General features: G+C 35.4%; 1 protein-coding gene across 1 annotated transcript in view; it reads left to right on the forward strand.

Moving 5' to 3' along the window:
- LOC136039179 (ice nucleation protein InaA-like) overlaps positions 1–20,920 on the forward strand; it is a 35,198-nt gene extending 14,278 nt beyond the window's left edge. The window contains exons 3-6 of the mRNA XM_065722700.1: positions 745–830; positions 7,847–8,995; positions 16,412–16,685; positions 20,756–20,920. Coding sequence (XP_065578772.1) covers positions 745–830; positions 7,847–8,995; positions 16,412–16,685; positions 20,756–20,811 — 1,565 coding nt within the window. The 3' untranslated portion in view covers positions 20,812–20,920. The remainder of the gene's footprint in view (positions 1–744; positions 831–7,846; positions 8,996–16,411; positions 16,686–20,755) is intronic.
- Positions 20,921–22,729: the final 1,809 nt, after the last annotated feature.

A 22,729-nucleotide genomic window follows, 5' to 3' on the forward strand; every position in this document is an offset into this window, starting at 1 on the left:
GTGCAGTTTTTGGTCACCAATTTTGCTTACCAATTTTTTTGGTCACTTAAAAAGGGCACTAAAACTTTTAATTTCCGTTAGAATGAGCCCTCTCGTGATATTTTAGGGCCACCCTAACGATACGATCACCCCTGGAAAAAAACAAACCAACAAAAAAGCAAATAAACACACATCCGCGATCTTTCTTCTGGTAAAAAGTACAAAATTCAACATTTTTGTAGATAGGATCTTGAAACCTCTAGAGTAGGGTTCTCTGATTCGCTGAATCTAATGGTGTGATTTCCATTAAGATTCATTTACGCTTAGGTGGTGTTCCCCCCTTTTTTAAAAAAATAAGAAAATAATAACTATGTGTCCCATCCTGGCAAACGCTTTTGCACTGTCAATTTCAATTTTCGCCCGAAAATACATTTTTCGGTTTTCAATTCTGTTTGTGTGTTTTGATATGTGGCATTTCTGCAGCTAGTAATTCGCTTGTTTAGTGTTGTGAGTTATAATTGGCAAAGATTTGAAATGTATAAATTCTGATACCCGCCATAGTAGTAAGAAACCCATTTAGCTCATCCCACCTTCCCCAGAGATCTCAATATATTACTGCTTTCCTTATAAAATTCAATATATTGTAAATGATTCATCTATTTGTATTTTTTCTTCAAATCCCCTCTCCCTTCTGTCCTACAAGAAGCTATGTATTTATCTGCCTTCTTCATTCTAGTGAAAAATGTCTTCTTTTTCTTCTTTAAGGTTTAGTACTTTCGCATGCTGAAAAAGAAACTAGCAATAACAGGAATACAACTAAACTATTAGAAGAAGACGATGATGACAAAAGAGTAAGCATTTTTATACATATATATAAACAATAAAATTTATTTTAAGCTTTAAAATGCAAAGAAACAATAAGTAAAACATAAAAGAAACTTCAGTATCATCCTGATGAACAACGATTCAGTCTGGCTATCTTAGTCTATTCTGTCCTATTAGCCGTTTTTAGCTTGTTTTTAGACGATTTTTTTTAAATAGCGTCGAAAATAAGCAATCTAATTTGGAGACAAAGCTTTTGAGAGGGGCAAACAGATTTCACCTTCTGCAGGATATATTTATTGGCATTTTGCCAACCAAAATCAATACAGAAATCATGACAAAACACTCTAACATGGCAGTGAAATGAGCAAAGTCTAAGGACTGTATGCCATAGTTCCAAAAATTTAGTCTACACACTGTTGAACATTGTGAGGGGAGGGGGTTAAACACTAAACACAGTTTAATTATACGAGGATGTTTCGAAATTATGAAAATTTATTCAAAATTATTTTAACAAGATTAACATCGGTCATTACTATTTTTTGGCTACATTTATTTCTGAATATGCTTAAAAATTTTTGCTTAGAAATGCCGTGCTGTTGCAAATTCAAATACAGCACCAGCTTTCTTTGTATATATATATATATATATATATATATATATATATATATATATATATATATCATTTTTATGATATAAAAAAGCTACATAAACCAGTGCTACAGCATATAATTCTTCAAGAAAACTAGCATGTGATATAGGAGAATTTTTCAGCCTTCATTCAAAAAAGTCAAACTTCTCTGAATATCCTTAAAACCTTTACCCCAGATTCCCATGAATCCCTAGATGAGTGTCCTTAAAAGAAGCGGTTATCCCCCAAAACAGGGAGAAATTGCCAGAAGAGGAAGCCTAGGTGTTATTTTATCTTTCACTTAAACAAATTAATCAAGAAAAGAAAAACTGGTATTAGTATTCACCAAAAGGAAACACTATAAACTTATGATAACTGCTTTAATTTATTCTAAAAAACTTACTAGGCCTAATATCATTCTTGAAGACATACTTAAAATTTCAAATTAATTATAATTTCCAATAGATGCGTTGTTGCATCATTGTTCTGAGAGGAGCAGAAATAACAAACAAAAAAGGTTCGAAAAAAAAACGTTCAAATGTTCAAAAAAAAATTCAAAAATTTTATAAGAAAAAAAAACAAAAAAATAACATAGGAGAAGAATATGCCTGAAATAAAATATACTTTGACTGTAGATTAAAATTTGAAAAAAAATTAAAGTAAATCTTGGCATTGCAGAATAAAAAGTCTTATGATCGGCGCTTTTGAGACTCGGGGCTTAAAAATAGAAATGTATAATAAAAATGTAAAATTACCAGTCACTGAAAAAGAGAGTCCTAATACTTATTCGAAAGATCTATTCCGAATTTTTCTTGTCTTGGATCGTTATGATTAAACATAAAAAAGACACTTTTTTTAACTGAAAGTAATGAGTGACATTAAAACTTAAAACTAACATAAATCATTCCGTACATGTGAAGGGCTGTCCGCTCCTCAGCGCCCCGCTCTTTACGCTAAAGTTTGACTCTATCTCACAACTCTACTTTGCGGACAGCCCTTTTCATAGCATAAAGAGCTATTTTCACTTTAGCGTAAAGAGCGGGGCGTTGAGGAGAAAAATCCCCTTTCATATACGGAATTCTTTTTGTTTGTTTTAAGTTTTAATCTCGCTCCTGACTTTCATTTAAAAAATAACTTTTTTGTTTAATTTCTGAACTTTTTTGAATTAATACAGGCTGTGAATTTGGCTCACTGTACATGAATAATTAAAAAAGAATGCATATTAATTTTATTTTTTAACTAATAATAATCTTATAATAACCTAAGTTTGATTTTTGTTCCAATCGTTTAAGAATGGCTCCTGAATCACAAAGGCTGTTCAATTTGAATAATAACCTCTTTTAAATGTTAAAAAAGAATGTTTAGCATAAGAGCGAGCTATTGAGGAAAGGCAACCTCCCTCAAATAGGTGATGTCTTCTGTTCGTTTTAAGTTTTAATGTTGCTTCTTACTTTCAGTTGAAAAAAACTTTTTTTTTATTTAATTTCTGAACGTTTTTGAATTAATACAAGTTTTTAATTTGGCTCACTGTACGTGAATAATTAAAAAATTGGCATATAAATTTTACTTTTTTAACTAATAATAATCTTATAATAACCTAAGTTTGACTATTGTTCCAGTTGTTTAAGAATGGCTCCTGAATCACAAAGGCTGTCCAATTTGAATAATAACCTACTAAACTTCTTTTAAAAGTTAAAAAAGAATGTTTAGCGTAAGAGCGAGCTATTGAGGAAAGGCAACCTCCCTCAAATACGTGATATCTTCTGTTGTTTTAAGTTTTAATATTGTTTCTTACTTTCAGTTGAAAAACTTGTTTTTTTATTTATTTAATTGCTGATCGCTTTTTGCATAATGTTGGGAAATCCAGCCCTCCTCCGTGGAAAATTTCCTTCCCACACGAGAAATTTATCCATGGAAAGATTCTCCCACGTAACTAAAATTAGTGATATTTACGGAACTAATTTTGTAAGGCATAGTAACAAAACGGCCAAAGAGATCGAAACTATTTTTATGAAAATGAGAATCATAAGTTGAGCAATTCTTAAATCAAACAGTTCGTGGTAACGAACTGTAGTAAGGCGCGACCTGGCTCAATAGAACCGAAACTCTAGAAAATGAATTTTGATACCAATAGTTACATCAAAAGAATTGCATTTTAATGCTGATTTCAAATATAAAAGTTTCATCAAGATTAGTCTTACCCATCAAAAGTTACGAGCCTGCAAAATTTGCCTTATTTTGGAAAATAGGAAGAAACACCCTTTAAAAGTCATACGATCTTAACGGAAATCACACCATCATATTCAGCGCATCAGAGAACCTTATTGTGGAAGTTTCAAGCTCATATCTACAAAAATGTGGTATTTCGCATTTTTTGCCAGAAAACAAATCACCGATGCGTGTTTATTTGTTTTCTTGTTTGTTTTTTTTTTGTTTTTTTTTTTCCAGGGTGATCGTATCGACTCAGTGCTCCTAGAATCTTGCGAGAGGGCTCATTCTAACGGAAATTAAAAGTTCTAGTGCCCTTTTTAAGTGACCAAAAAATTGGAGGGTACCTAGGCCCCTCACTCATTTTTCTCCAAAGTCACTGGACCAAGATTCTGAGATAGGCATTTTATTCACCAATATCAAAATCCGTAATAATTATGTCTTTTGGGGGCGACTTACTCCCCCGCAGTCCCCGTGGGAGGGGCTGCTTGCTACAAACTTTGACCTATGTTTACATGTAGTAACGGTTACTCGGAAGTGTACAGACGTTTTCAGGGGGATATTTTGGTTTGGGGGGAGTTGAGGGGGGTTACGTGGGAGGATCTTTCCATGGAGGAACTTCTTATGGGGGAAGAGACTTTCAATGAAGGGACACGGGATTTTCTAGCATTATTTAAAAAAAAAAACAATGAAAAAATAAATATGAAAAGTTTTTTCTGCTGAAAGTGAAGAGCAATATTAAAACTTAAAATGAACAGAAATTGTTACGCATATGAGGGGTTTACCTCCTCGTAATACCTCGCTCTTTACGCTAAAGTATTTTTAGGAATTTCAACTATTTATTCTACGGGCTTTTGTGATTCAGGGGTCATTCTTAAAGAATTGGGATTAAATTTAAGCTTTAGTGTAAAGAGCGAGGTATCGACGAGGGGTGAGCCCCCTAATATAAGCAATAAAAACATACGAATATAGAAGTTCGCTACCTAAGTTAATTCGTAAGTTACGTATATTTTTTACTTAGGAAAACGTTCGTAAAAATTAGAAGCTATGGTTGCCTTTTTAAGTAATCAAAAAATTGGAGGACAAGTAGGCCTCCTCCCTCGCTCCTTTTTTCTCAAAATCTTCCGATGAAAAATATGAGAAAGCCATTTAGCCAAAAAAAAAATTAATATGCAAATTTCTACGGATAGCCAAGATCACAACATGCATTAATTCAAAAATGTCCAGAAATTAAACAAACAAAAAACAAGTTTTTTAAATGAAAGTAAGGAGCGACATTAAAACTTAAAACGAACAGAAATCACTCCGTATATGAAAGGGGCTTTCCCTCCTCAACGCCTCGCTCTTTGCGCTAAAGTTTTTTACTGTTTTAAAAAATAGAGTTAAAAGAAAGAGTCAAACTTTAGCGTAAAGAGCGGGGTGTTGAGGAGGAAAAGCCCCTTTCATATACGGAGTTATTTCTGTTCGTTTTAAGTTTTAATGTCGCTCCTCACTTTCATTTTAAAAAACTTGTTTTTTTTTGTTTAATGACTGAAAGGAATGAAAGAAAAGATCTTTAAAAGATATGCATAATAATTTATGTTCGTTTTAATTTTTGATGTTATTCCTTACTTTCAGTTGGTAAAAACTTGTTTTCTTATTTAATAAAAAACACAAGCCGAAGACATATAATATATTTGTTTTATTATCCCAAAAAAATCATAGTTATGAAGCTTTTTAACATAAAATTAAACGGTAATAAAACAAATAATAATTACAAACGGTAATAAAATTAAACAGAAAATAAAACAAACAAATTATTGCTTATGTCAGCTATTATTTAACGAAATTCGAACTTTAGCATAAAGAGAAAGGTTTTGATGATTCCTCATATATATAATATGAGGAGCATTCACCCCTCGTAAATACCTTCTTCTTTACGCTAAAGTTTGGATTTTACTCTAATTCTATAAGGATGACCCCTGAATCACAAAGGCCGTTTAATTAGAATAGACAGCTCTTTCGAAATTACTAAAAATACCTTAGTCTGAAGAGCGAGGTATCGATGAGGGGACGAAGCCTCTCATATACATAGTGATTTCTGTTCGTTTTGAATTTTAATGTTACTCCTTGCTTTCAGTTAAAAAAACTTCTTTTTCATTTCATTTCTGATTGTTTTTTAAATAATGCTGGTAAATCCAGCACCCCCTTACATGGAAATTCTGTTCCCCTATGAAAAATTCCTCCATGAAAAGATCCTCCCACGTAATCATCCCCCAAACCCCTCCCTCCTCCCCGCCAGAAAAAAATACCCCTGAAAACGCCTGTATACTTACCAATAACCAATATTATTTGTAAATAATGGGCGAAGTTAATAACTTACAGCCTTTCCCCCGGCGACTGTGGGGGGATTATTTCGTCCTCAAAGACATAGTTATCAGATATTTTGAATATTCTGAACAAAATGTCTATCTCAAAATTTAGATTGAGTGAATTTGGGGAAAACATGAGCGCTGAAGAGGGCTAGTTGCCCTCGAATTTGTTGGTTACTTAAAAAGGGCACTAGAACTTCTAGTTTCCATTCAAATGATCCTTCTCGCGAAATTCTAGGATCACTGGATCGATAAGATCACCTCTGGAAAAAAAAACAAAAAATAAAATAAACACGCATCCGTGATCTTTCTTCTGGCAAAGAATACAAAATTCCATATCTTACAGATAGGAGCTTGAAACCTCTACAATAGAGTTTATAGATAGGCTGAATCTGATGGTATGACTTTCATGAAGATTCTATGACTTTTAAGGGTTGTTTCACTTTTTTTTGAAAATGAAGAGATTTTCTCAGGCTCATAACTTTCGATGAGTTGGCCTTGGTGTAACTTATATATTTAAAATCAGCATGAAAATCCAATTCTTTTGTTGTATCTATTGGTATCAAAATTGCGTTTTTTAGAGTTTCGGTTACTATTGAGCGGGGTCGCTCCTTACTTACAGTTCGTTATCACAAGCTGTTTGATACTAAACCATTTAACAAAGGCACATAAAAACAATTGACCAAAAAGTCAAAGCTTAAGAGGTTTTCAATGAAGAATTAGTTCCATGCGTTTTTCTCCTCTTTCCGGTGAATGTATTCTTCCCGTTGTTTGTATTTGCTAAATTAGTCGTTTATTTAAAATTTTAAGTAAAATAGCGAAAAAAATAGGAAAAGTATGTTGAGCTTTTGAGATTCAAGCGGCACAATTGTTAAACATGCACCGTTGAAAATATAGCGCTTGCAGAGTAAGAATTGTAAGTAAAAAAACAAGTAAATAAATAAGTATGACAGCATTAGACCCTTAAGGTCCAAACCAGCGATGCTGATCTCTGTTTCGTGGCCATTCAGCCAGGAAGTGCAATAGGGGGCTGGGTACCAGCCATTATGCGCTTTTGGACACCCTTCCTGCTAATCTTCCGCAGATTTCTGCAAGCCCCTCGGACAAATGATTCCCAGCCCCACGCGCCAATAACTTAGAAAGATGTCTTGGAGTAAAGATTGAAGGTAGATCCATTGAAATTCAAAGGTGACAGTGTGGAAAAGCAGTTTCACTGCGTGGTTGTCGAACTTAGATAAGAAGATATAAGTATCTAATATTAGCAAAAATGTACGAAAAGGTTACAATTTGTGACTCTGATTAACATAAAACTCATAAATTCATAGCACACAGCACATAGAAACCTCATAGCATTTTTCAAGCCAAATTTTCGCCATTTAAAATGTCTGCGTTTTTGGTACCTGCGAGGGTTCTGACAAGAATTAATAGGGGAGGGTGGACCTGCGGATACTGTTACAAATGAGGGAAGTCGAGTATTGAAAAAAAAATGCAAGAAAAGCAATAAACTTGTTCAAATATTGCCAATTTTTGTATTTTTGCCTTCAAAGTGGGGAGCCGGCCTTGCCTTCCCATTCCATCTTAGAACAATTGTTTTTGTACAGGTGATTTTTCTTTCTATTTTTAATGAAGTGCCCTAGCCTATTTTCATGTTTTGTGTTAATAAACAAAGAGTAATACTAACATGGATATTGTTTAGAGTTAACGCTGATATGCTCTTTTTAATATGAATTTATTCAAAAGATAGGATCTTCATTGATTTGTATCGATATTATTTTTTTTTTTTGGTTTTAATTCAGCTCTTTTAGTGAGTGATTTTTAATTACAAATATTAACTTTTATATATTTTATATTTCAGGATAGAAGGGGTTTTGGATCATTTAACGGGCAGAGTGGATACGGCTCTAGTCACTCTGTTCAACCGGAAACTTTACCGGCATCTGTACATTCAACTAACGTAGGTTCTTCGTACCAAAGACCAGCTGGCTACGGTCAACGACCAGCAGTACAGCCTGTTCCTGACTACCCACAGGCTCAACATGAACACAGTTCATCGTCTGGCTATGGTGCCGGCTCGTCAACTCTATTAAAACCTGGAATAACACTTCCTGCTCCTGTTACATCTTCAGGTTACGGCTCATATCCTTCAGTGCAACCAGTTCCTCCGGCACCAACTAGTCATGAATATGGATCCCGTTCTGGCTATGCACAAAGTCCATCGGCCCCGCTAAGACCTTCTGGATATGGCTCAAATCCATCAGTACAGCCAGTTCCTCGTCCAACACCAGCTGAGCCCGGACAAAGACCATCCTTTGGATATGGCCAAGTTCAGACAGAACATTTAGGCTATATGTCTCAGCCTTCATTACATCCAGCTCCTCTTCCTGCACCCATTGGCCCAGGCCAAGGATTATCTCCCGGCTATGGTTCCGCTCCATCGGTCCCATCCAAAACCTCAAGCTACGGCTCCCGGCCTTCAGTACAACCACTTCCTTCTCCAGCACCCGTGAATCCTGGCTATGGCTCATCTTCTGGCTATGATTCAGTTCCAGCAACACCCTCAAAGCCTTCAAGCTACGGCCCACAACCGTCAGTACAGCCGCCTACTGCTCCAGCACCAATCAATCCTGGATATGGCTCATCTTCAGGCTATGGCTCGGGTTTTTCATCCGCTCTACAGCCAGTTATGACACTCCCTGCTGTCGTTAGCTCACATAAATCATCAGGGACAGGCTACAAAGATAATAGTGGTGCTACTGCTTTGGCTGAAGAAGCTGCAAATATAGCCCAGTCAGCACAAGTAGCTCAGATGTCTGCAGCTCAGCAAGCAGCTCAACAAGCCATTTCACAACTAGCAGATCAAGCATCTCAAGCTGCACAGCGAGCTGCTGCAGCAGTTGCTGCAAAACAAACTCAGTCTCAGCAAATTACTCAAGCTACGCAAGCAGCACAATCTGCAGCACAAGTAGAGGCAAGTCTAGCCGCTGATGTTTCTCAAGCAGCTCAGGTAATTCTTGCTCATTTATGTTTTATTTCAAACACTAGAGTAGAATTTCTTGTCTATCCACTACTTATCTCGTCAGTTTTTCCACTAATTTGCAACTGCACAAAGAAAATCCCAAATAACCATACCCATTTCCTCACTTTAAAATTTCCCGGAAAACTAAGGTCAACTCAGTATTACATCCTTAAAACCTGGCTCTGAAATCCCTGCAGCAGGGTTTCTGGAATCAATTCAGAATTGGGTTTTAATACTTACAGGAATATTCAAAATCTTCCCGGATATTTTAATTAAAAGAAGCCAACAGATGAGAAGACTTTGAACATTGGTCCCCTCTCATCTAATAATTTTTTCTAAAGTGTTAACATAAACCGTATTTTTATTGAATTTATCTGTTGGTGCGTTTTCTTTAATTCCCCTCCCCCCTTCAAAAAATGAATTCGTCTGTAGAGACTTTGAAGAAGTGATCATGTATTGAAAAACAGGATAATCTTCATAACAATTAGGCATGGTATTGCTACATTTTGTATTGATGCTGATTGCCCCTGTCAACTATGTATACATAGTTTCGTAAGTTAGGGCTGCTCAACCCTGTTTCTGATGGTTTCATTATATTTTTGGGCTATTTATCTTATTTCTGAAACATTTTGGATTGAACTACCACTCTTTTTTGGACTAAAAGCTCACTGCAGCACTAAGCTACCTCGGCTCCAGTCTTTGATAAATCAGTATGGCCTTTTCCTGCCTCATTCAAGACCATCGGCATCAATCGGCCACATTGATGGTTAAATACACAAAATTTTCAAATGGTCAAAATGGTAAAATATAAAAAAAAAAAACTTAGGTTCTTAAAGCACATGATTGATCATAGGTAAAGACATATCTTGCATAGCTGTTATAGCTTCATTTTATCATGATTTACCAAGACTCCCACCTCATTTTAAGATAGATTTACATAGAAAAAAAAAAAACTATCAAAACCAGACTAAAATATTGTACAGTCCTGAAGCTAATTACATTCTAGGTAACTTTGAACTGTAGCCTGGAGACTCCATGTCAATACCTTCTATATATAGGAGTAAAAAATATAAGGCCCTTTAATTAAATAACGAGTCTCAAATAAGGGGCTAAAAATAGAACGATCTTCTTTAATTGGTTTTTATTTTCATAAGCTATCATATTTAAAGTAAGCGTTTTAGCCCCCTATTTCCTGCCACAATAATGCACCAGGTCCTATGTAATGGCCTTGAATTCTATACATAAATGTCGATTTGTGTTTGTATTCCCTAGAGAATTAGCAAAGAAAAGTTATGTTCCATTGTAGTTTCAGTAAGGTTTTTGTTTGCTGTGAAATTTCTTTGTCAATTAGTCCTTCTTGGCAGCTGCTTCACTTCATGGATTTTATTAATAATTTCAATGAAATTATTGTTCGCTGATTAAGAAATGAGGATTTCCCAATTTTTCAATTACCAAGGACAGCAAAAATAAAAATCTGATTGTTTCAATTGGTTATATGGAACTTTTTATTGGTTATATTGGTTATATTGAATTGGTTATATGGTTAATACAACCATATACGTCTTAAAAATTATGAAAATTTGGAATTCAATTTTATTTAAAGGACTGTGACACTGTGAGGAACAGTGGGTACCAAATTGAAAAAGAAAAGAACCGGGGGTTAAAAATCATCGAAAAATGAGCTAAAACATATAGCACCAAAAATTTAAAGAAACTAAAGCTTTCCTTTGAAAGTATACTTGTCTGTGAGAACCAACAACTTGTGAATGCTTAAGTTTTTACGGGCGAAGTGAGGTGTACGGTTTAATTAATTAATTCTGCTTATTTTTCCGCGCTTGATGTGGCAACACTATAATGTGGTAATATCATAAAAATTTATAGATTGTGGTCGGTATTATCCTCTTAGTTTGGCAGTAATAGATTTTTCTTAAAAACAATTAGTTGATTCTGTCGAAACGACTTTCCAGTATTTCATTGTTTTTACTTTCTTCGTAATTAATTTTTTCTGCTTCAAAATTATTCTATTATTCCAGCTTGTAAATTTTTACAAACTTAGTTATAAACTTTCAGAGTATATGTATCCCGAGACTCAAAGCTCTTAAAACGCTTAAAGTCTTTTAAAGCTTCAAAACCATTCCAGTTCGGGTTCCATTCAGGTTTAGGTTGCTTCCATACCCTTAAGAATCTCTGTAATACACTCAGAGATACAGAAGCATCTGGGAGCACTCTGGTTCTCGAAGCATACGATGTTATGAATGCTTTTGATTCCCTTAATCAGTCGCAGGCCATGTTGGAGTTGCATAGCCGTGGTGTTGGTCTTGATGTAATTTTTCCGTTATATTATATGCATAGGCATCTAAACGTTCATTCGAAGTTGGGAAATGTACTTTTGGATAGTGAGCTCCCTATCTTCGACAGAATCATATCACCGTTTATCTATAACAACACGTCTCTTCCTGCGCATATTGTCCTATCTATTAGTTGCATTTCAAAAGGGATGGATACATCAGTGCTTTTTTATGCGGACTATCGGTTAAATCCGTGTCAGTCAAGAGCTAGTCTTCAACGGAGTTTTGATAACCTATCTGATACATATCAACAAATTGGACTAAGTATGAATGCTGTGAGCCCCAGTCCTCTTCTTTAATTTACACGGTAGTCATTTGTCCGATAGTGTCCGTCTAAGTGATGGTGAGGTGGCACCGACCACTGTACTAACATATTTAGGTCTCCCGATTGGGTCTTTGATTAAGAATACACGAAAGCTTTTGCTTCAGAATGCTGAACGCAAACTTAAAATTTCTTATGCTAGTGTTTTTACACTGCAACTTAATCTGGAACAGAAAGTCCTTTCTCGAATATATAATAGTTTGGCTCCCCGGCATATTCTATATTTAACCCCATTTGGGACAGTTTTACTGAATTTAATTGGCGAGTGTTGCGAAAGATCTATTTTAAGTATGCGAAGTTTTTGCTTCAGGCCCCTCGGTGGTTCAACAATAGGTAAATCGTCAACCCTTTTGGCTTGGTGGAACCGGCTCAGGCAAGGGATGAATAGTTTCAGAAACAGAGTAACCAGTCCTCTTTTCACCCCGGGAAGGGCGTACTATTTTAGATTCGGTATTATTAGTAATCTGTGTATATCTTATGACATGTTTGTTATGTTTTCCTTTCTTTTAATGTATTCCATCGTTTCCTTTTTTTTGTTTATAGATGGGTAATAAGGAACATTCGTTCATTCACTTAATGACCCTATCGAACAGTTCTTGGTAACGAACTGTAAGTAAGGAGCGACCCGGCTCAATAGTAACCGAAACTGTAAAAAACTGAATTTTGAAACCAATATATAAATCAGAAGAATCTGATTGTTATGCTGATTTTAAATACATAAGTTTTATTAAGTTTTTCATTTCATTAAAGGTCACGAGCTTGAGAAACTATGCCTGAAGTTCGAAAAAAGGGTAAAACACTCCCTAAAAGTCAAATAATCTTAATGAAAATCATACCATCACATTCAACGTACCAGAGAATCCTACTGTAGAGGTTTACATCCGAAAAAATGTGGAATTTTGTATTTTTGCCGGAAGAAAGATCATATATGCGTGTTTTTTTTCCCCAGGGGTTGTCGTATCGACCCAGTGTTCCTAGAATATTGTGAAAGGTAAATTAAACGTAACGTAAATTAAAAGTTCTAGTCCGCTTTTTTAGTAACCAAAATTTGAAGGCAACTATGCCCCTTCCCACACCCTTATTATCTCAAAGTTATCTGATCACGATTGTGAGATAGCCATTTTGTTCAACATACTTGAAAGGCCGAATAACTATGCGTTTGTAAATATCATGACCCACACAACCCCTGGTGAAAGGTCTTTAAGTTGTAAAAATTTGCACATTGCTTATGTATAGTATTTGTTACTGGGAAGTATGCATACATTTTTAGGGGGAGGATTTTCTAGTGGTAGAATTTTTCACGTGGATAATCTTCCATGGGGAGGAAAGTTTCCAGGGGGTGAATTTCTCGGGAAACATTTTACACTGGGAGAATTGGCCAGAATTCCTATATGAAATTCTTTTAGTGTCTTGCCTTCTCATTGCCGACTCCATTTTACGTGTGGAGATGTTAAGGGTAATGGTCTGCATTAAATTTTCACCATTATTGAGCTGTCTAAGGGAATCAATACGCGGGGAAGAGGGATTTTCCGTGGAGGTGTAGCCAGATTTCCTGGTATTATTTAAATAGCGAACAGAATCTAAAATAAAAAAAAAAAATCAAATGAAAGTAAGGAGCAACATTAAAAATTAACACCAACAGAAACTAGTGCGTATATTAAGAGGGTTGCTCTTCCTCAACACCTTGCTCTTTATTATAAAGTTTGAATTATGTCACAATTTTTTAAAAACAACTCGTAATATAATTAAATAAAAAAAACAAGTTTTAAGTTTTTTTAACTGCAAGTAAGGAGCGACAGTAAGAAATTATTCCGTATATGAAAGGAGTTGTCCCCTCCTCCACGCCCCACTCTTTACGCTAAAGTTTGACTCTTTCTCACATCTCTACTTTTTAAAACAATAAAAACCTTTAGCGCAAAGAGTGGAGCGTTGAGGAGGGGACAACCCCTGTCATATACGGAATAGTTTCTGTTCAATTTAAGTTTTAATGTCGCTCCTTACTTGCAGTTAAAAAAAACTTCTTTTTCTATTTAATTTCTGAACATTTTTGAATTAATGTATGTTTTGATTTTGGCTCACAACACATGCATAATTAAAACGAAATTTGCATATTAATTTTTTTGGCTAAATTGCTTTCTCATAGTTTTGATCGGAGGATTTTGATAAGAAAAAGGAATGGGAGAGGAGTCTAGTTGCCCTCCAATTTTTGATTACTTAAAAAGGCAACAAGAGCTTTATTTTTTTACAAACGTTTTTATTAGTCATAAATACACGTAACTTATGAATTAACTTACGTAAGGAACTTCTATATTTTTATTACGTATATGAGGGGGTCCGCCCCCTCGTCAATACATCACTTTTTACACTAAAGCTTGAATTTTGTCCCAATTCTTTAAGAATGACCCCTGAATCACAAAGGCCAAAAAATAAATAGTTGAAATTACTTAAAACATTTTAGCGTAAAGAGCGAGGTATTGACGAGGAGAAAAACCCTTTTATATACGTAATAATTTATGTTCGTCTTAAGTTTTAATGCTGCTTTTTACTTCCAGTTCAAAAACTTTTTTAAATATATTTTCTCATTGCTTTTTTTAAATAACGCTAGAAAATTCTGCGCCCCCTTCATGGAAATTCTCTTCCCTCGTGATAAATTCCTCCATTGAAAGATCATCCCGCGTAGCCTTCATCCATCCATCCCGCCCCCAACGCGAAAAGGTCCCCCTGAAAACGTCTGTACACTTCCCAATAACCATTATTATAAGTAAACAATGGTCAAAGTTTGTAAATTGCAGCCCCTCTTCCGAGGACTGTGGGGGAATAAGCCGTCCCCAAAGACATAGTTATTAGATTTTTCGACTATGCAGAACAAAATGTATATCTCAAAATTTTGATCCGGTGACTTTGGGGAAAAATGAGCGTGGAAGGGGGCCTAGGTGCCCTCCAATTTTTTGGCCACTTAAAATGGGCACAATAGCTTTTAATTGCAGTTAGAATGATCCCTCCCGCGACATTCTAGGACCACTTGGTCAATACGATCACCCCTTAGAAAAAAAAAACTAATAAACACGCATCCGTGATCTGTCTACTGGCAAAACATACAAAATTCTACATTTTTGTAATTAGGAGCTTGAAACTCCTAAACCAGGGTTTTCTGATACACTGAATCTGATGATGTGATTTTTGTTAAGTTTCAATTACTTATAGGGGTTGTTTCACCCTATTTTCTAAAATAAGACAAATTTTCTCAGGCTCATAACTTTTGATGGGTAAGACTGAACTTGATGAAACTTATATATTTAAAATCAGCATAAAAATAAGATTCTTTTTATGCATCTATTGGTATCTGTTTTTTAGTGTTTCAAATCCGTTTTTTAGAGTTTTGGTTACTATTGAGGTGGGTCACTCATTACTGCAGTTCGTTACCGCGAACTGTTTGATATGTTCGTTTAAGTAGAACAATAAAGCTTACTTTAAAAGTACAAAAAAAACTTAGCGTAAGAGCGAGATTTAGAGAATGAACAACCCCCTCATACACGTAATAATTTCTGTTCCTTTTAAGTTTTAATGTTGCTCCTTACTTTCAATTGAACAAACTTTTTTATTTATTTAATTTTGAACTGACACTAACTATAAAGTCAGATTGCATTGCACAGAAAATCGATTGCACCTTGAGTAAGAAGAGCAGGGATTCAAATTCATCTCATCAAAAATCCAAGGTTTTTATTATGGTAATACTTTTTGTTTTACATATAATTACTTTAAATAACTAAGCTCTTTTATTATTGTTAAGAAAGGAATTTATAATTATGAAAAAAAACTATTCGACATTAAAATTAAGCTCTGTAATTTGGATTAGTTTATATTATTCCCTTTTTTCTTTATTATCATCACACTGATCATAAGAGATTCATACACAATTAATGGATGCCAAGATTATCTTTGCGTTCAAAAGATAACTATTATACAAACTTTTATTCATGGTTTATCTGGGTGATAACCCTAAGATGGTGTCCTTAAGAGTAGTAGGCACAAATAGGAGTGTGTTACTGCCGATTTCAGTCCCTCAGCCACTGGGCAAACTGCCTAGTGTCTGAACATGAAGCAGGATGTTTTTTGGAATACGCTGTAGAGATTGGATGGATCAAAGCCAGTAATTGCAGCCACAATTAAACAAAGGGGGGTAGGGAAGTCGGTCTGCCTGAACATGTGGAAATATGCTAGTGCAGCAAGCGAAAATCAATGAGGAGTAACCCGAGTTGAGAGAAAGAAGTTCCAAGAAGATGGAATTGTTTGTGATGACAGCAGTATAGCGATGGGAAACTTCCCATCGCTATACTCATCGCTATGGGAAACTTCTCTTTTAAAGAAGGAATGTTGTCTGCCCAAATTGCTCTGAAGCTGGTGGCTGGGTTGTTGAGATGGGTGAGGGGAAAATAATTGTAGACATCTTGAAACTACCATTATAGGCTGTTCTATAAAGAGAACAAAACGTAGGCAAGCCCTGTCTCAAAATACCATAATCGAAGGGGTGCCAGTAGCTGAATGCTTACTGTCGATTTTTATTGGGGAAGGGAGGGGGGTGAAGGCAACCAGTCTTTGTTGTGTGAGCCCAAACGATGTGGGTCAATTCACAACAATAATTATTATAGTGAAGTATTTATTAGTGAAAAGATAAAAAGTAGAATAAAAACTTAAGATTTCAAAAGGAAAATTTATAATGAAGCTTTATTCTAGGCAGCAGAAATCTCTCAGGTCCAGGCTATGCAACTTGCTCAGACTGTTTCAGCTATATCATCAGCAGCCAATAACCACGTTTCACAAGCAGCCTCTGCATTACAAGCTATACAAGCTGTCCTTTCAGTTCAAGTTCAAATGGCTGCACAAGCAGAGCAAAATGCCGCTACACTTTCTGCAAAACAACAGTCATCATTAAGTGACTTAAATGCAGTTCAGCAGGCAGCAAACAAAGCCGCTGCAGCAGCCTCAGCTGCTCAGGCTAACATCCAAGGTAAGAAATTTGTCAAACAAACCTTATTTGCTTATTAGTTAATATAAATTGTATTCGTCAAAGAAACACTGTGTCTCCAACTACCCTTCAATTATTTCCCAAGCATCACAGTGAGAAATTAATATTTTGCTGGATGATCCGGTATAAGTTATCGTGCATGTCAAAACCACTTCAGGACTCAATAAGAAGGCTGTTGAGGAGTGAGAAAAAGGAATCTGCTATTTCCTTTGCCAAATTGTAGAATTTGATTTTATCTTTCAAATGGCTCTTTCTCTCTTTTTAGCTTTTAGATTTTTATTAAAACATCAATTGAAATTTGGGGAACAATGCGGCTGAAGATTCTCAGATACTATCCCGTAGTATTTTAACGCATAAATGCACTATAAGTCACTAGTTTATCCGATAATGTATTTTCTTTTTATAATCCTAAAATTGAACCAAATTTTGATTAGCCTGTCGTGTTATCTGTCCCATTGTCCAAATGAAAAATCCAACGAAAATCCAGCAGCTTATCCAGGATAAAATAGGAAAATAAAGTATTTTTTTAAATAACAGTTTGATTGGCTGCAGAAAATATTTTGAACAAAAAATGGAACTAAAGCAAACTTTATAACGTGAAAATATAAGACGGTATTTACATCTTTTTTTTTCTTTGCTACAGGGCAGTTACAAACAGTTACGTAGCAACTGTAAACGATTCTCCTCGCAATTTTGGATCCATAAATAAGTGGCCTTTCAGGCAAATAATATAGTAGAGAGTTCTTTGTATGGCCCGTGGACTTAGAGTTGAATTATTCTTTTCAGCTGAAAGTAAGAACCTGTATCAAAATTAGAACGAACAGAAGCTATTCCATATATAAAAAGGAGTCTTGCTAGAGTCTTAAAGCGCTTTAAAAAACAATTCTCATTAATTTTCAACCCCCCTTGTGTTTAGGCAGTCTTTCTTAAAAAATTTTGATACAAACAAACTTTAGCGTTCTATCGCAGCACAAGTAAATGTTAAATTTGAGTTTAAGATAAAATATTGATTCTATAGGTTTGTTTATCTCTTAGCCATCTCAGCATTCAATTAATTAGAAAATTTACCAATTAAGTTAACTAAATAGTGCAATATTTAGTTTAAGCTAGAAAAAATACAATAAATTTTGTATGACAAAGTAACAAAGTGGTGCCGCCATGGGAGTCCTGGCGTTTGGCTGGCTGCTTAAAAATTTGTTTATGGGCGCTCTAGAACATTGATCAAAACTTATTAAAACACTCATCTGAAAAAGAATACTAACATGAATTTTATACCATAAATAGGAGGCTGCTTTATTTTAAACAGCTTGTCCAAGTTTGTCTCAAATTCATTTTAAATGCATTTTTATCAGTTGAAGCAATGATATTTTAGACATTGATCGGAAACACTAAGCAAGCTATTTATTTGGCCGCAAAAATCTTTTTGTATTGCCTTTCGTGAAATCTGGCAACCGCGGAAAAATTTAAATCATTTCATAGCCCATGTTAAAAGCTACAGACCCTTCATAGCTTATTCAATTATATTCCGCTATGAAAAATAAATTTCCTAACTTAGTTTCAACGTAATAGCATCGATAACCAGACCTTGCAATAACCAGATCATCATTTGCACTTTGCTGCAAACAAAACATATTTTCAAAAAATACGACGTCACAAACCAATATAACTAGAAACTTTTTTTAATCTTTTGTGTTAATTAAGATTTCCTTTACCCCGAAATGTTATATGAGGTGTGAATTTTTCTAATTTCGAATTTCTAATTTTCTAATTCGAATTTCTAAAGCAAACAGGCGTAAAATGATTCGGATTTTACGCGTCAAGCCTCGATATTACTGAATTTTCTCTCAAAACTTCAATATTCCAAGAATTTTCGGTTTGGCACTCCAAGACATTTCCGAAATATTGTGCACGCATTCTTTTTAATTTATCTTACTACTTAATATTGCAATGATTATGCTTCCCATATGAGCTCAAAAATGTTTAGGTAGATTGGAATCAAAATTCTTCATCCTTCGAATACAAAATTTGGAATCTCCTTCTCAACCTGTCGCTTTTTTTCTCCAACAGTATGCTTAGAAGTTTCAACCCTATCCCCTTAACTGTTATGCTGATATGTTATTTCAATGACTTCAATACATAATGTCTTTCTACCTTTCCCGCAAGTCGGAACCTAAGATCAGTTTGATCCCCCATGACTTCCTAAAATCTTCAAGTAGGTTCCCCAAGTTATTCTCTAGATATTGCAGAAAGAGTTTTGGGATTTACTTAGGGGCAAGTATTGTTTCCAGGATAATACCTTGGGTACTGGGTGCTGATCGCTGACCGGATAACAAAGAGTAAACATTGTCATCTTTTCCACTAAAAACTATCTGTGAACGATGGGTAGTTAATTTGATTTAAGTTCATTGTCCCTGGAACTGTGGGGGTAAACTTAACCACTGAGGAATACGTATTAGACCTTTGACTGTTTCCAAACAAAAAGTCTATTCCAGAATTATAATCTGATGGCATGGGGCTGTGGAAAACATAGTAGCAGAAAAGGGCATGAAAAGGAGTTTGACCACCCTCCAATCAGTATTCGCACTAAAAAAGGATACTAGCATTTTTCAGTTTACAACTGAACGGGTGTCCTCCCATGTATCTGCAAGCTCTTCAATACAAAGTTGCTAGGAAAGACATTTTAGAATTTATCCAGCCATTTGTCGGGCCCTATTTTTTGGGGGGATGGGAGAGAATTGTTTCTATTTTTCTTTCTGCATTGCTCCCATGACCCGAGGACTTGGTATATAAGTTTCAAACCAATCGAGAAAAATATGATGTCCTTGCCTAGGTCAAATTGGAGGAGCCCCCTCCCAAAAAATGAAAAAACTTTGTGAATTAGTTTCCTTTTGGCCCAAGGACTGACGGTTGTCAGTTTCCAACTTGTCAGAGATCAAACATTTAGGTCCAACCCAGAAGATGATCTCTGAAAGTTTCTAACGACTGGACAGCAGCCCCTTTTCCGCTACAAATCTATTTTAAGCAATTGGGAATCTGTTTAACTTCAGGTCCTTGCCCAAGGAGCTATGTAATCCCTTCCGACTTTGTCGAACCTTCCGACTATTCTCAGCAAAATTACTGTCCCAAAATTTTGACCAGGTATCCTGGAGGGCTATTAGGACACCGGTAGCGAAATTGACCACGGGAGGGGGCTAATCAGTATTCTTGGAAATAGTCCTAGAGCTATCAATCTCTAGTCAAAATATTCCACTCTCAAGTTTCTGTGGCCGCCCTTTTATACAAAGATATGAGGAGAAAAAGTAATAGATAATACATAGAAGGCACTTTGCTGTTTACTAAGGCAATACTATAGGCTGTCTCTGATAAACAATCATAAAATTCAAAATAACTTCAGACTATCCTAGTCTAACGTTCATGAACGAGAAAAAAATGTAAAATCATAAATATCTGCCTAATATCAGAATATTTGAATTTGGAACCAAACAGAAAGTCAGGTTTTTAAGTAAAGTCCTGTTAGAAATAGACCAGATTTTAGCTTCTTTTGTCAGTGGCATTGGCAGTCTTTAATTCCTACTAAATCCTGTTAGTTCACCAAATTTCCCCTCTTAACAGTTTTCAGTTTCCTTCGATCACAAAGTAAAACATTAAATTATGTGACACAATTTAGCCTAAATGCAATAATCACGAAGCATTCGTAAACGAACATTAATGTTCTGGCGTTCTTTATGCTGTGTTGTTACAAAGTAAGCAGCAGTCGGATACGACCGAAATTTTCTATTTATTGACTTTCGTCAAATCTGGCAACCGAGGGAAAATTTTAATAATTTCATAGCCCATCTGGAAAAGGGATACACCCGCCTCATGACACAGAAAAGTTGACTACCACAACAAAAAGAATACCAGCCTCTAAAGTGACACCTAAGAGCCATTGATTAAAGAAAAAATTTTACCAATCATTTACAATACCACAAGTTCTCTTTTTTACCTCCACCTAAACAATATACAAGTTTTGAATCAATGTAAGCTACTTTTAAAAAAATATTTTTTTCCAGGTGACGGCTATGGGAGCTCTAGAGGAAGTGGCTTCGGTTCTTCTAGCTTGCATTAATCATTAACTATATTGGTGATGCTAATTTACATTTTCTTTTTGTTTGTTATGTTTTTTTTAATACCAACTGTTTAAGTTTTCTAATGGAATAAAGAGTAAATTGTTTAAAGAAGCTTTATTTGTATCTTCATACGTGTGAGAGCTAGATGGAAGTCATTCAACCAAATTAACATATGATTTCTCACAGGATGTGTTTAATGACAGCATGTTTTTGCTTATCCTGGCAGCATGATCAATTCTGCAAATAAATGCTTATGGTGTATGCAGTATGCCATACAGCATGTTGGCCATGCAGAATGGCTAAACTTGGCCATGTTTTAACTTGGCCATGCAAGAAAAGTTAGACTTGGTTCTAATTCATCTCGGTCTTGAGACCAGATCAGACATGGATGAAGAAATCGGCTTTCTTGTTGAATAAATGGATATTTTCACACAGATATATGATGTATAAAAGTTCTATTATTGTCCTCATGAAAATGACCCATAATAAAAAATCCAGCTATGCCCATTTTTGGAATCCTGGATCCAAAGTCATTTGTAATCGAGGTTTAGCAAGCGCATAGAACTAGAAAAAGTTTTAGCAGCTATCTATGTTGGTGAAAAAGATTTAAAGACGGAAAATTAAAATCCATGAGTTTTACAATTTTCAATCCTAAAATCAAAATATCGTCGTGTGAAAAAATAGCAGAAGTACAAATGAAATTGTTATAAATAAAAACAATGTTTTTTTATACGAATATAATAATCGCTAAGTTCTAGATTGGAGTTTTTTTCGTTTTTTTAACCAATATGAGATTATTTCATAGGGGAGAGTGGACTTCGCGAAAATTATTATTTTTCAAACCCGACGAGATTTCGTTTAGTGGCCTGTAGTTACTAAACAGAAGTAATTGTTCCATTGGCTCCTTTTCACGCTAAAATCCTCTTCACGAGCCATTGCAAATATTTCGCATACTTATATAAAAAACTCCCATATATTTTTAATATTCAAAGCATTAAGAAGAACCAAAATGGTGAAAGGGCGAGCAAATATAGTACAACAAATGCTTTATAAACACTAGCTAGGATATGGTGGTTAAATTTGAACTTTAACACATCTACTAAACGTACGGTTTGCAAAAATTCCTGGCAAAAGATTCTTTTAGAAGTTGACGCGTGTCGCGAGGTTTTGATTCAATCGGTACACGAAAGTACGTCAGTGTATCTTGTGCTTTATTGATATGTCCATCCAGCTGAACATTTGGCGGGAAATGTGAGCGGTGATTAAGCACCAACAACTCGGTGTTGCTTTCGTTAAATTGAAGGCCAAATTGCTTATACTCGCTAACGAGGATTCTAATATTTTCCTGAATTCTGATCGCTGCTCTAGTGATATCAAAGATTTTGTCCCCATGGCTAACCAAGGAAACATCAATACCCTTAGAAATACACGTGATTAGAACTTTCTCTGGCAGTACAATGGCAATTTTATTGACCTTAGACATTTTCCCGCCACGAGCTGAGGGCACATGCTTCTCAGAATACTTGCACGACTGTCACTCTCGTCAAAAGGGTTATAGTTCATATCACCAGGAACAAACACTGCTAGGTTTCATACTTGACAAACTGACACGAAGGACTTGACTGAAGGGCAGGCTTGAACAAATTGTCATTCTGATGCAGCGTTACGGCAGGCGGTGGGTAAACACAATGAAACCACCACAGAATTCTGAGTTTTGACTACCGTAATATTCAAAGTCTTGAAAGTGTTCAGTTATGAGGAGACTTCTTGCAACGATAACAGCTCTTTCAGTCAGTGGACAAGCCCCGGAGTGTCTAACGGCATGACTCATTGCGGCAGTAGAACAACAGTGCTCAACAAATTTATACTGTTGGCAATAAGAAGGTACTCATGTGTGAACAGAACATCATTATTATC

Source organism: Artemia franciscana, chromosome 19, assembly GCF_032884065.1.
Source record: "Artemia franciscana chromosome 19, ASM3288406v1, whole genome shotgun sequence".
In the NCBI taxonomy this organism is placed as follows: domain Eukaryota; kingdom Metazoa; phylum Arthropoda; class Branchiopoda; order Anostraca; family Artemiidae; genus Artemia; species Artemia franciscana.